At 48.5% G+C, this 15,124-nt stretch overlaps 1 protein-coding gene across 1 annotated transcript in view; it reads right to left on the bottom strand.

The window, feature by feature from the left end:
* Window positions 1-15,124, bottom strand: part of LOC114586429 (unconventional myosin-Ie-like) — a 51,635-nt gene that overhangs the window by 3,291 nt on the left and 33,220 nt on the right. The window contains exons 14-25 of the mRNA XM_028709875.2: window positions 14,139-14,306; window positions 12,421-12,506; window positions 12,013-12,094; window positions 11,556-11,662; window positions 9,502-9,600; window positions 9,068-9,212; window positions 7,699-7,813; window positions 6,828-6,997; window positions 5,487-5,632; window positions 3,514-3,660; window positions 2,017-2,174; window positions 1,099-1,179 (exon numbers count right to left, since the gene is read on the bottom strand). Of these exons, the coding sequence (XP_028565708.2) occupies window positions 1,099-1,179; window positions 2,017-2,174; window positions 3,514-3,660; window positions 5,487-5,632; window positions 6,828-6,997; window positions 7,699-7,813; window positions 9,068-9,212; window positions 9,502-9,600; window positions 11,556-11,662; window positions 12,013-12,094; window positions 12,421-12,506; window positions 14,139-14,306 (1,504 nt within the window). The remainder of the gene's footprint in view (window positions 1-1,098; window positions 1,180-2,016; window positions 2,175-3,513; window positions 3,661-5,486; window positions 5,633-6,827; window positions 6,998-7,698; window positions 7,814-9,067; window positions 9,213-9,501; window positions 9,601-11,555; window positions 11,663-12,012; window positions 12,095-12,420; window positions 12,507-14,138; window positions 14,307-15,124) is intronic.

A 15,124-nucleotide genomic window follows, 5' to 3' on the forward strand; every position in this document is an offset into this window, starting at 1 on the left:
CCAAATGTTTTGGGTGTTAAGAGCTGAGTTTGTTCCCTGTCTTTCTGAATTCTTGAGTATCCGCTCTGGAATATCCTCACAGCAAACAGCCAAAGCACCCTTGTAATAATATTATTATTATTATTATTATTATTATTATTATTTATTTATTTATTTATTTATTTATTTCCCGCCCATCTGGCTGGGTTTCCCCAGCCACTCTGCGCGGCTTCCAACAAAACACTAAAATACAATGACCTATTAAACATTAAAAGCTTCCCTAAAGAGGGCTGCCTTTAGATGTCTTCTAAAAGTTTGGTAGTTATTTTTCTCTTTGACATCTGGTGGGAGGGTGTTCCACAGGGCAGGTGCCACCACCAAGAAGTCCCTCTGCCTGGTTCCCTGTAACCTCACTTCTCACAATGAGGGAACCACCGGAAGGCCCTCGGAGCTGGACCTCAGTGTCTGAGCAGAACGATGGGAGTGGAGACGCTCCTTCAGGTATACTGGACTGAGGCCGTTTAGGGCTTTCAAGGTCAGCACCAACACTTTGAATTGTGCTCGGAAATGTAACACAGCCTTCCCCAAACAGCTGCCCTTCAGATGCTGGTGGGGCTCTCGGCAGCCAGCAGGACCAATGGTCAGAGACAGTGATGGAAGCCGTCGTTTAATCTAATCTGGAGGGAGCGCCAGGTTCACCTGGGCTGTCCTAACTTGACATGCAATAAAGGTGTCTTCTCCTGAGGTTGTCAGGAAGAGACAAACCCTTCTGGGATCCAGGCAGCTCTCCTAACCTGGGCTTTTTAAAATCTGGAGATGTCTGAATTCGAACCCAGGACACCCAGCACGCCAAGGCTGGGAAGAGGCTACAAGTGGGAATCTGGGAGAATCCCCCTCCCCACCTGGCCTGATCCCTGGAAGAGGAGACAATACAGGGCAGGATGAACCTGAATGGGATCTTAAAAGGACACCCAGCCCAAGCCCTATCGCCGGTAGCTTCGCATGTTCTTGGATGCCCATGTGTGTGTGTGTGGGGGGAATTGAATTCCTCCAATCCTGCCTCTACACCTCCATCTTAGGCAAGGACCCCCCCCCCCCCAGAAGGAAAACATTTTTTACCTGTTGTGTTCGGGGCATTCCAGCCAGGCGAGGTTCCCCTGCCCAGGCTCCGACTTTTCCTGGTGTCTTTCCGGGTGGGTCCTGAAATCAGGGAGTCCCACCGTCAGCTCTCTGAGGGGAGGTGGCCACGATCCCCTGGGAACCCACCCAGCATGGGGCAGCAGCCCTTAAAGGTGCCCTCAGCGCCGTCCGACTCAAAAGCTCACCGGAGGTCAGGTTTGATGAGTCCCTAAGCTACTGAAGGTAATGGGGCCCTTTACCAGCTGTCCTTTGTCAACAACAAATTGTCACTGTTTTCTGTGTTGAATTTATGCTATATGGTAATTTGTGGACCTAATAGGTCCATACACAACACAAAACACTGTTGCTGTATGTAGGTTTTATTTATCTTATATTTATTTATCTTCTATTGGAAATGTACACCCAGTTTTTCCTTTAATTTTTTCTGCGGGACCCCAAGAGAGTGGGGCCCTAAGCTATAGCTTGTTTAGCTTACACGTAAATCCGGCACTGCCGGAGGGCAATCCACACCCTCAAAGACCTTCAGCCGGCAGTCGTTACATTCCAATATCGTCAATGCAAAATGGGAGATACAGGGTTGAAATGACGAATTTGGAATACCAGTTCCAAAGGTTTCTGGTGGGTCACTTAATAAGAGCGTGTTTTGCAAAGGCACACTGCTATAAACTGTGTGTGGGGAGGGGTGTACGGGAATGCAGGCTTCCAGAATGTATTTTGGGGTTCTCGGGGGAAATTTAAGGACACAAATAAAATAATTAAAGAACTGTCTTGTTGACTTAGATCCATTAAGCAATATCTTGATCAGGGTCTATGGCTATTCCCTCCCCTCCACAGGTCCTCTCCTCTAGGGAACAATAACCTTCACCACCACCCCCTGCAAAATGTCCCCAGACTCACGGGCGTTGCGGGGCAAGCCAGGCCCGATGCTGACCACCAGCACTTTGCCGTTGTTGCGCAGGAGAGTCAAGTCCCCCTGGCAGATCTGGAACTGGATCTGGCGGGATCCGGCGGCCCCCCAGGGGCCCCACCCGTCTTTCTTTACCTTGAACTCCAGCCTGGGGCAGTGGAGAGAAAAATAGACAGTGGGAGAGAGGGAGAGATGAGAAAACGATATATATTAAAAGATAGCAGTCACTGGGTGACCTCGGGGCACCCGCTATATTTCTTCCTAACCTACCTCACAGGGTTGTTGTGAAGATAACTTGGGGGTGGTTTTGCATGAACTGCACGCGTCACCCTGAATTCTTTCGGACAAACAATGGGATTTAAAATGTAAAATAAATAAAACCTGAGTTTGCTTGTTTATTACAATATACCATATTTTTCCATGTACAGTGGTACCTCGGGTTAAGTACTTAATTCGTTCCGGAGGTCCGTTCTTAACCTGAAACTGTTCTTAACCTGAAGCACCGCTTTAGCTAATGGGGCCTCCTGCTGCTGCCGCGCACGATTTCTGTTCTCATCATGAAGCAAAGTTCTTAACCCGAGGTAATATTTCTGGGTTAGCGGAGTTTGTAACCTGAAGCGCCTGTAACCTGAGGCACCACTGTATAAGACACTCCCATGTAGAAGACTCCCCTTATTTTGGGGGACTCCAAATTAAGAAGACAGCCCTCAGCGCTACCCGTGTATAAGACGAGCCCCAATTTTAAACCTAATTTTTTGGTAAAAAAACCCTAGTCTTATACATGGAAAATACAGTGTGTGCGTGTGTGTGTGTGTGTGTGCGCGCGCGCATATTGCATTTATTTTTTAAAAAACCAAAATCCTCAAAGTGTTTTACAATATACCATCCAATGCTACAATTTCAATAATACAAATACAGTGGTACCTGTACATACATACGCTTCAGGTTACAGACTCCGCTAACCTTTAAAGCCCTATACGGCCCAGGACCCTCGTACCTAACGGACTGCCTCTCCTGGTTATGTCCCACGGAGGACCTTACGATCTTCAAACAAAAACATCTTGGAGGTCCCGGGCCACAGGGAGGTTAGGCTGGCCTCAACCAGAGCCAGGGCTTTTTCAGCTGTGGCCCCGACTTGGTGGAACGCTCTGTCCCAAGAGACCAGGGCCCTGCAGGACTTGACATCTTTCCGCAGGGCCTGCAAGATGGAGCTGTTCCACCAGGCCTTTGGCCAAGGCACAGTCTGTAATCCTCACAGAACTCTAGCCCAATGGTTGCCATTAATTTGATTTTGAATGATTTTAGAATGAATTGATTTTAGAATGCTATGTTACTTTTATTATTGTTAGCCGCTCTGAGCCCAGCTTTGGCTGCGGAGGGCAGGATATAAATAAATTTATTTTTTTATTATTATTATTATTATTATTATTATTATTATTATTATTATCATCAACTAATACTCTCAAGGGAGCCGCGCAGCTACTCACTGGTTGCTGAACTTGACTGGCAGCTGCTTCTGGGTCCTCTCCTCGTAGCGCTTGTAGAGCAGGCTCAGGAGCTCCGTCTTGAAGACCGACTCCAGGACGCTGTCGTATTGGGGCTCGTGGATGATGATGAAGTCATCCTGCAAGGTGCTTGGGCGAGAGAAGATGGGAGACAGAGAGAGAGTAAGGACTTTAAAAAGCCAAAGGAGAGCCTTGCCTGCTGCAGCTGGATCAGGTCCAGACACACATTTAGTCCAGCACCCTGTTCTGAGAGAGTCCCAAACACCCCATAGAACTAGGAACCGAGGTAGACTGCCTCTGGACTGGAGGTTCCATCATAACATCAGAAGAGCCCTGTAGCTAGACCACCTAGTCCAGCAATTCGCGCTCTCCCTACTTGCGATTCCCACCAACTGATATCTAGCAAATTGCCTCTGATCCTGGAACTGTATTATTCTTATTTCAGTTTCTTACCCGCCTTTCACCATAACGTCCCAGGGCAGGTTACACTCATTTTTGAATATTAACATTAAGAAACGGTGGGAAGCAAAATTTACAGATTGCTCCTTGTCCAAAGAAAATGATATGAAAATGATATATAGATGGTACATAACACCAGTGCAGCTAGGAAGAATGTACAAAACCAGTTCAAATATGTCTTGGAAATGTAAAGAAAAAGAAGGGACCACATATGTGGTGGGACTGTAGTAAAATTAAATTTTGGGGGGAAATGATATATAATGAGTTGAAGAAAATGTTCCAATTAACATTTGTCAAAAAACCTGAAGCATCTTTGTTAGGGACTGTAGGAAAAGACCTGCCAAGGAAACTGAAAAACATATTTATGTACGCGACAACGGCAGTAAGAATCTTAATAGCACAAGGATGGAAGAACAAGGAAATCCCAACCAAAGAACTGTGGCAAGAGAAATTGATGGACTAGGCAGAATTGGCAAAACTGACACACAAACTACATGACAAGGATAACTGTGATTTAAAAGATGAATGGGAACCCTTTACAACGTATTTAAAAAAACAACAAAATGAATTGGACTCCTTGGCAGGTTTTGAATAAACATTCACAAACTTCTTATTGATAACATCTAGATAGATAAATTAAGGATCTGTACAGTTTTGTAACATGCAGAAAATAACATGTTGATAAACCAGAGAGAGGAGCTGAGGGAAGTCGAGGAGAGGGGAGGGGAAGGTGGGCTATATTTTGGGGAGAAGGGAGGGAAAAAATAGGGGGGCGGGAATTTAAGGATGATATGTTTTTTGATAAGACGTTATGTTGAAATTACTAATAAAAATATTTTTTAAAAAAAAGAAATGGTGGGAAACAAATTAGCCTCAAGAATATTATCAACATCAAGGGTGCATTCAGGCCAGAGTCATCACGTTTAAAGCACGACGGAGCCACTTTAAACCGTCATGGCTTCCCCCCAAAGGATTCTGGGAGCTGGCGTTTGTCAAGGGCGCCTCATAGAGCTACAATTCCCGGAGTCTCCCAGGAAGAGGGATTGGTTGTTGAACCACTCTGGGAATTGTAGCTCTGTGAGGAGAATAGTGGGGTGTATCCTAACAATTCTCATCACCTTTAAACTATTATTAAACTATTATTATTTATTATTATTATCTTTAAACTACATCTTTAAACTAAAGGAGCCTTTGGGGGAAGCCACGAGTGTTGGTTGGCGCATCACAGCTCTTTAGATATGTGGTGTGAATGTGGCCAGAAACACACTCAATCAACTTGCCCACGTGTCCATTCATTCCAGTGGGTCTACTCTGAGTAAGGCTAGCATCAGCTGGAACCCTTGGGGTGCAAAAAAAAGCGACCTGGGGAGGATTTTGAGGGCCAGGCAGAGATGCTTGGAGGGCCACCCCTGTTCAGTATAGAAGGAGGAGCTCTGATACTCCAGCCTCCCCACAACTCCCTGACCTCCCCACAGCCCGTTGTCATTGTCACTCACCTCAGGGACACTGACTGGACCCGCTCCACCTCAATCTGCCTCTTCAGGACCTCCCTGATGGCTCCTTTATCTGGGCCCTGCTTCACCTTCTCGCGGCCGATCAGGTAGAGGAACTTGGGGGTCAGGATCAGGTCCCGCTTCACTGTCTGCAGGGAAATTACGAAAAGGGGCTCGTAAGAACATCCAGCAGAGACATCATCTTGCCAACAAAGGTCCGTATAGTTCAAGCTGAGGTTTTCCCAGTATGGAAGTGAGAGCTGGACTATAAAGAAGGCTGATCGCCGAAGAATGGATGCTTTTGAATTCTGGTGCTGGAGGAGACTCTGGAGAGTCCCATGGACTGCAAGAAGATCCAACCTCTCCATTCTGAAGGAAACCAGCCCTGAGTGCTCACTGGAAGGACAGATCCTGAAGCTGAGGCTCCAAGACTTTGGCCACCTCCTGAGAAGAGAAGACTCCCTGGAAAAGACCCTGATTTTGGGAAAGATGGAGGGCACAAGGAGAAGGGGATGGCAGAGGACAAGATGGTGGGACAGTATTCTCAAAGCGACCAGCATGAGTTTGGCCAAACTGCGGGAGGCAGTGGAGGACAGGAGTGCCTGGCGTGCTCTGGTCCAGGGGGTCACGAAGAGGCGGACACGACTAAACGACTAAGCAACAACAACAAGAACATCCAGCCCGGTTTTCACATCGGCCAAACGTCCCGAAGAGTTTTGGAATCTAGATAGACTGCCACTGGGCCTGGAGGTTCTGTAAGAAATTAAGAAGGGCTGGCTGGATCCGACCAGTGGCCCACCTAGTCCAGCCCTCCTGTTCTCGCAAGCTTTCTGCATTCCTTTGTGTAAGAACCTCTTGCGGATGTAAGGATAAAGGGTAAACACATATTCATAAACAGATGCACATCATAACTCTAGCAGAAGATCCCAAACTTCTTTGTAGGGTGCGCATGAGTGCTGGACACGCATGTGGGTTCAGGTACATGCTTGCAACAATATTCAACAGCATTTACTGCCTCCGACGGGGAGGCAGAGCCCAGGCAACAGGGCAGGACTCAGAGAGAAAGACGAGGCTAGCTATATATATATTTATTTATATATATATATATATATATATATATATATATATATATATATATATATATATATATAAATAAATAAAATAATAATAATAATAATAATAATAATAATAATAATAATAATAATAATAATAATAATATTTTATTTATATCCCGCCCTCCCCAGCTGAAGCCGGGCTCAGAGCAGCTAACAACAGTAAAATGTTGCAGAAAATGTATGCAGAAAGATGGCCACAAAGAAGGACTCTTGCAGTGTCCCGGCTCACCTTGAAGCGCCGGTCATACTTGACAACCGTGTCAGCAAAATCCACGCGCTCTCGCCGGCCCACGAAGCGGCGCAGCTCAGGGTGGGTCTCCAAGCCGATGTAGTCGCCCATGAAATTGCGGTTGATGCTGTTCCGGCGACGCTCTTTCTTGTTCAGAACGATGTTGGACGCTTTGCAAGACAGAAGCGAGAAAGAAGCTAGGCCCAGCTGCGGCCAGGCACTCTGTGCGGGCTCAGAGACAGTTTCCCAGCAGTCACACAACCCAGCGGCTAAGCCCTGCTGTCATGTACTAAGCTTGGATCCTAGAACAATAGGCAAGTAGGATCCTAGAATGCAACAACTGATTGGCCTGCAGGAAAAGACCATTCAGGCTCCAGGAGGGAAGCAGAATCAACCAATCATTGTGCAAATAATGTATATAAAAGCCTGAGGTTTGGGGGGCAATTCAATCACTGTTTTACAAGCTGCAATAAAGAGCATGAAACCAGTACAAGACTGAGTACCCAGCGTTCAAACTGCGGAGAGAAATTGCTAGGAACCCTTGTGCCACCCCATCTGATTTTGGACAAATATGGGCCCCCCTAGAATCATGGAACTGTAGAGTGGGAAGAGACCACTTGAGTCATCTAGTCCAACCCCTTGGAATGCAGGAGTCTTTTGCCCAACACAGGGCTCGAACCCAGGACCCTTAGATCAACGAATCTCATGCTCTACTAACGGAGCTTAAATAATGGTCAAGGGTGCTGTCACAACAGCCTTCTCTGCCCCCTCCTCCGTAATTCAAGTGCTGGTGTTACTGGCCCCACCCACAAGGGTGGGATGTTTGTGGAGCAATGAGGGATTTCCCACCCCCCAAAAGTCAACAGCTCACCTTCCTCTCTCATCTGAATGTACTTCCGGACGGCCACGTGTTTCCGCCACGCCTGTTGGATGACGCGGGCGTAGCCATCGTAACGGCGCTCGCGCATCTCCTCCAGAAGGAAAAGCTGGAGAAAGAGAGGGGGCAGGAGAAGGAGGGAAGGGGAGAAGAGAGGGAGATCAATCGGGACGGCATTGCCAGGGGCAGGAAGGAGTCAACAGACTCCAGAAGGAGCTGCCAATTTCTTGCCTCCCATACAGATCATTCACAGAATGGCAGAGTTGGAAAAATGAAAATGAAAATGTAAATGAGCTCCAACCAATTTAACTTTTCAGACTTAAGGGTGGGAGAATGTTTGGAAGCTGGAACTTGTGACCCATCTCAGCTTCCCACTGGGGTGTTTGGTCTGCCACTGGGAGAACAGGGAGCTGGAGGAGCTAGACTTATCAAGCGACAAGGCTGCTCTTATATTAAGGTTGAAAGATGAGGGAGGGAGGGAGGGAGGGAGGGAGGAAGGAGGGAAGGAAGGAAGGAAGGAAGGAAGGAAGGAAGGAAGGAAGGAAAGGGAGGGAGGGAAGAGGGAGGGAAGGAAGGAAGGAAGGAAGGAAGGAAGGAAGGAAGGAAGGAAGGAAGGAAGGAAGGAAGAAAAGGAGGGAGGGAGGGAGGGAGGAAGGAGGGAAGGAAGGAAGGAAGGAAGGAAGGAAGGAAGGAAGGAAGGAAGGAAGGAAGGAAGGAAGGAAGGAAGGAAGGAAAGGGAGGGAGGGAGGGAAGAGGGAGGGAAGGAAGGAAGGAAGGAAGGAAGGAAGGAAAGGAGGGAGGGAGGGAGGGAGGAGGGAAGGAAGGAAGGAAGGAAGGAAGGAAGGAAGGAAGGAAGGAAGGAAAGGGAGGGAGGGAAGAGGGAGGGAAGGAAGGAAGGAAGGAAGGAAGGAAGGAAGGAAGGAAGGAAGGAAGAAAGAAAAGGAGGGAGGGAGGAAGGAGGGAAGGAAGGAAGGAAGGAAGGAAGGAAAGGGAGGGAGGGAAGAGGGAGGGAGGGAAGGAAGGAAGGAAGGAAGAAAAGGAGGGAGGGAGGGAGGAAAGGGAAGGAAGGAAGGAAGGAAGGAAGGAAGGAAGGAAGGAAGGAAAGAAGAAAAGGAGGGAGGGAGGGAGGAAAGAAGGAAGGAAGGAAGAAAAGAAGGGAGGGACGAAAGAAGGAAGGAAGGAAGGAAGGAAGGGAGGGAGGGAGGGAGGGAGGGAGGAAAGGGAGGGAAGGAGGGAAGAAAGAAGGAAGGAAGGAAGAAAAGGAGGGAGGGAGGAATGGAGGGAGGAAAGAAGGCACTTGAGCACAGCCATCTTCCTCCCTGTCTTCCCCCTGGGAGCCTCTGCCCCTCCCTCCTGCCCTCACCGACTCTGGAGCTTTGATGAAGACCTTCGTCCGCCCCAGCTGAAACTGGTCCAGGTCCATGTTGACAGATTTCATCAGGTGCACCACGCCCTGTTTCTCGTCCCCACGCCACGATGGCCAAGTCTCTGGGGTCAGGATGGCGTACCTGGGAGGGAGAGAGAGAGAGAATGTGCCTACGGGGGTTTGTACATGTGAAAGTGGGGAGGATGGAAACAGGTTTTGGGAACGGTCCGGCCCTTTCTGACCGGTGCCTCCTTCCCCTCGGCTGCTTCTGCAGAGTCCAAGGCTTCGTCCCCATCAATAGGGGAAGCTTTCCCTGATGGCCCACAAAGACCAAGCTTCCGTCGAAAGGCGCAGGAGCAGAGTAGGACGGGCTTTTCCTCTGGTCAGTTGGCAACCCCAGAAAGGACACAGCACAACACACAAAGCCTCACCTGTGGAGGAACTTGTGAAAGACCCGTCGGTAGGCGTAGCCGGCTCGGCGCACCCGGATATTCTCCCGCAGGCCCAAATATTCCACCTGGTGCTTCACCCTGGGGGAAGGAGCAGAAATTGAGGGCCACAAGAACAACGGAAGCAGCCTCTTATTGTCCTTCCCATAGAGAACACAATAACTTTGGATTTGCTATAGTTAATTGTTAATTGTTCAGCATTACAATAAACAGTGAGAGATCTTAGAAGTTTTCTGAGGCCTACATAGGAGAAGGAAATTAGAACTGCTTAATCTGCATATAAGAGAACCGGGAGGGGTGTACCAGCCAATTTAGGGGGGGGGAGCATTTTCTTTCCCCATATTTCCTACTAAGGAATTAATATAGAAGTTGAATAAAGTAGGTGCAAGGACGCAGCCTTGTTTAACACTATGGTAGGTTTGGATTTCCTTGGATAAGTGACCCTGTCGGTCACACCTAACCCGGACCCGAGTGTTTTTGTATAAACTGTGGACGAGGCAGAGTAGACGTCTCTGTTTGAGGCTCTTAGTTTTTTGGATCAAATGGGACGTTGGGGGAATGGGGGAGGGGAGAGACTGCCTGACCTTCTGGCAACAGCTGTTCAAAGATAGACTGCGCCTGGGCACAGATGTTCCACTGAGCCGTTCGTTACAACTGATCGGGCTATGTCACAAAGAAGAAAGTGGGGTTCCCCTCCCAATTTATGGGAGAAACAGCAGAAGAGGCAAAAAGGCCCTTGGCTGGATCCAAGTGAAGGTCTGTCTCGTCCAGGACGTTGTTTCATGGGCTACAGGGAATTAAGAAGCTCTCCTTCGTCACTACTGTCTGTGACATTCAGGGATATAGTGCTCTTGGACATGGAGGTTTTTTAAAAAAGCTATTATATTGCATAAGCTCATCCTCCTCAAACTGAGCCCAGAGGGGTATTTGAGCGAGTGGTGTGGGCACCCACCCAATTGCTTCTCTTCCCCCACTGACTTAGCCCCCACCCACAGAGAGACGGCACGCTCCTGTCCTTCTCTGTTCCAAAAGATCTGGGTCAAAGAATTCGCCTCGGAAAGACCATAGAGGGGAGAGAGAAAGTGGGATAGAGTGCCCCTTCCCCCACTTCCTCCTTCCATTCCGTGAAATTTTCGCAAGACGAATCTAGCCTCATCCCCTCCCAACCAAGGGAGCAATGAGTGTGTGTTGTGTGGGGAGCAAAGGGACCTTTGTGGCTCCCAGGAAACACCCACCGGCACCACGTTGGTGACTCCTGCCATGTCGAAATGGGTTCATTCAACTCATTTTAACCCCAGTTAGAAGTTTGTAGGGGATTTAAAACAGAATACCAGGGCACCTTCTCAATATGCCTGAAGGAGCGTCTCCATCCCTATTGTTCTGCCCAGACATTGAGGTCCAGCGCTGAGGGCCTTCTAGCAGTTCCCTCGCTGCAAGAAGCGAAGTTACAGGGAACCAGGCAGAGGGCCTTCTCGGTGGTGGCGCCCGCCCTGTGCAACACCCTCCCAGCACATGCCAAGGAAATAAATAACTATCTGACTTTTAGAAGACATCTGAAGGCAGCCCTGTTTAGGGAAGTTTTTAATGTTTGATGTTTTATCACTTTATTATTATTATTAATAATAAATAATAAGCAGCCAAGAGTGGCTGGGGAAACCCAGCCAGATGGGCGGGGTAGAAATAATAAATTATTATTACTTATTAGTGTAGGGGGGGGATTAAGTATCCCTTTTATCACACCACTGTCCTTGTTATTATGGCAGTTTAAGCAGAGAACTGGGAACTGGAGCAGCTCTCCAGATGTTGGTGAGCGACAGGTCCCATCATCACCCCTGAACTGCCTGGAATCCAAGACTCCTCAAATTTAATTAAATCCCCTTTAAAAACCACCCTTGCCTGCAGCTACACTGGTTATTCTTCATGTGTTATTTTGGAGGGGTCGTACTGTCTCCCCTCATTCCACCTCTTCATCTCTAGAACCAGAACTGATTTGAAGACCCCACCCCATCGGCCCCATGTGCCCCACAGCTGCCCACCTGCTCTCCTCCCAGTCACGGGGCCTCTTGGTCTCGTTCGGCTTGATGCATCTGATGTACTGCGGCGTGCATTTCATCAACGTGCCGACCAGGTCGTTGGCTTGTCTCTTTAATTTTTTCCCAGGAGGGGAGGAGGTGAAAAGAAAAGAAAATATTTTGTTCTGTTTAATTCCCCCCCCCCTTTTTTTTTTGGAGTCACAGCACAAAAGGAAAAGGGATGAGGAGGAGGAGGGAGGAAAAAATAAGCAAGCTCGCAAATGATTTTCTCAGGGACAGGTCCTAAGGACAGGGGAAGTGGAGCCAACACTTGCTTCCTTTCTGTTCCCTTTCCTGCTGCAGTTTGACGTAGCAGCTGCTGCACAACTGCATTTCTTAAAGCAGAGAATCCTGGCCCTTATGGATATACAAACACGCACACACTTTCCTTGTCTCCACATACGCTGCCAAACCACACTACCTTGATCTTGCTGCCAGCTGTGGTGGGACGCCCTTTCTTCTCTGCGTTGAGGTTTTCAGAAAAGAGATCTCGGATGAATGGGCTTTGGACAACAAGAAAAAAAACATTAAGGACCATCATTTCCCTTGTAGGAAATGTCTCACATGGCCCCAAAGAAAGGTACCGCTTTCAAACACCATCTCCTGACATCGCTTAAATCTTCCCATTTTACAGATGGGGAAGACTGAGGATCGCCCAGGAGACATTTAACTCAGCTGGGATTCAAACCTGCAGCTTCCAGGTGTGAAACACCATCTGAAAGGGACATGCTAGCAGGGCAGAGATGAGTGCCAGGAAGGAATTTTTGTTGCAAGGGGGCTGGAGGTTTGCTTTTGAGGGGCACCTTTCTCCCCACCCTGCCCCACTCACATCTCACTGCTCTGCATCAGCTCAATGAGGTCCGTAAAGAGCACATCGCGGTTCCGTTCGCAGAAGCCGTTCACGTCGTACGAGACCTGCAGCACACGGGAAGAAAGCGGCTCAGGTTGCTGGACTTTGCAGTTACATGCAGATTTCGGGGGGAGGGGTCCCCTGCCCGCCCTCCACAATGCTGAACTGAACCGGACGGACCAAGGATCTGACTCGGGAGGCGGCAGCTTCCCATCCTGATTTATTCAGAACCATGAGGACCAGGATCTAATCTTGCTTTACTTTTAGCAGAAGGGCAGACAAAACTCAGTGGTTAGTGCAGCTGCTTGTCATGCAGAAGGTCCCAGTTTCAACCCCTGACAGCATCTCCAGACAGGGCCGGGAGAGACTCCCTGCTTGTTGCCCGAGTCAGTGGCAGTGACAGCCACCAACGGCCTGCCTTTCCCCTTCTTTAAATTTCCTGAAATTCCAGTTACAGATAGGTAGCTGTGTTGGTCTGCCATAGTCAAAACAAAAAAAATTCCTTCCAGTAGCACCTTAAAGACCAACTAAGTTAGTTCTTGGTATGAGCTTTCGTGTGCATGCACACTTCTTCAGATACACAGTGTGTATCTGAAGAAGTGTGCATGCACACGAAAGCTCATACCAAGAACTAACTTAGTTGGTCTTTAAGGTGCTACTGGAAGGATTTTTTTTTTGTTTTTCCTGAAATTGTTAGTGATTCAGTACAACTGTGGGGAGCTGTTTGTATTTTCTATGTACTAGTTTTCGCATGCTATCTAGATTTGCCTAGATTGCATCCTAAAAAGCAGAGACATCCCCTTGCCAACAAAGGTCCGTATAGTTCAAGCTATGGTTTTCCCAGTAGTGATGTATGGAAGTGAGAGCTGGACCATCAAGAAGGCTGATCGCCGAAGAATGGATGCTTTTGAATTCTGGTGCTGGAGGAGACTCTTGAGAGTCCCATGGACTGCAAGAAGATCCCATGGACTGCAAGACGTTCCATAGGGCAGGCGCCACTACCGAGAAGGCCCCCTGCCTGGTTCCCTGTAACTTGGCTTCTCGCACGGAGGGAACCGCCAGAAGGCCCTCGGAGCTGGACCTCAGTGTCCGGGCAGAACGATGGGGGTGGAGACGTTCAGGTCTACTGGACCGAGGCCGTTTAGAGCTTTCAACGTCAGCACCAACACTTTGAATTGTGCTCAGAAACGTACTGGGAGCCAATGTGGGTCTTTCACGCCTGGTGTTATGTGGTCTCGGCGGCTGCTCCCAGTCACCAGTCGGGCTGCCGCATTCTGGATTAGTTTTAGTTTCCGGGTCACCTTCAAAGGTAGCCCCACGTAGAGCACATTGCAGTAGTCCAAGCGGGAGATAACCAGAGCATGCACCACTCTGGCGAGACAGTCTGCAGGCAGGTAGGGTCTCATCCTGCATACCAGATGGAGCTGGTAAACAGCCGTCCTGGACACAGATTTGACCTGCGCCTCCATGGACAGCTGTGAGTCCAAAATGACTCCCAGGCTGCGCACCTGGTCCTTCAGGGGCACAGTTACTCCATTCAGGACCAGGGAGTCCTCCACACCTGCCCGCCTCCTGTCCCTCAAAAACAGTACTTCTGTCTTGTCAGGATTCAACCTCAATTCAAAAAAAAATGCACAGCTCCGTGGATGAGGGAGGGGAGACCCAGCCATTGATTCCCCTCCTTGGGGGGCACTGACCTTCCCAGCATAATGGTGGATGACGAAGCCCTGGTTCCAACTGTTGAAGTGAGGGTGGGTCCCCAGGGCCGTCTGGAGCTTCTGCAAGAGGGTGTGATCGGCCCCCTCGCCCTTGGCGTGCATCGTGGCGCAGACGTCGTCCAGGATGCTCATCAGCCCCGGAGGATTCTGGGAGTGGGTGCAGCAATGAGGGGGGTAAAGAGGAGGGAAAGAGAAAATAAATAAATAAAAGGAGGCTAGGAGCTGAATTAATTGGGGGATTGTTTTCGATTGTGCGCATATGCATATTAGATACATCATTATTATTTAACAATTATTAACAATTAGTATAATTATATCAAAAAAGATATTACATAACATAACATTCATATCATCAGTAGTATTAATATATTCTTGTTGCATTTGTATTCTCCCTTCCCCCCAAATATTATTATTATTAATAATAATAATAATATAAATTTTTATTTATACCCCACCCTCCCCGGCCAGAGCCGAGCTCAGGGCGGCTATCACCAATAAAATAACAGTAAAAACATAATAGGGGGGAAAAACCCAATTTAAAATACAGGTTAAAATGCAGCCTCATTTTAAAAGTAGCCCATAGGTGCCGAGTGCGAACTTCTCCCTCTCCATTTTATCCTCGCAACAACCCTGCGAGGGAGGGCGACTGACCCAAAGTCCCCGGGACAAATAAAAGGAAGGACTTTGTCGTGCAGCGCAGAGTGAATCTGTGGAACTTGCTGCTGCAGAAGGCCGTGACGACCACCAAATTGGATGTACTCTATACAAGCACCCCTTTCGCTGGGATGCCTGTTTGCACATTTGGCTGGCATACATATCGATCTGTATTTGTAAACTAAGATGTATGTATTGATGCTTATAAGGGACGCAGGTGGCGCTGTGGGTTAAACCACGGAGCCTGGGACTTGCCGATCAGAAGGTCGGCGGTTCGAATCCCCGTGACGGGGTGAGCTCCCGTTGCTCGG

Source organism: Podarcis muralis, chromosome 16, assembly GCF_964188315.1.
Source record: "Podarcis muralis chromosome 16, rPodMur119.hap1.1, whole genome shotgun sequence".
Taxonomy (NCBI): domain Eukaryota; kingdom Metazoa; phylum Chordata; class Lepidosauria; order Squamata; family Lacertidae; genus Podarcis; species Podarcis muralis.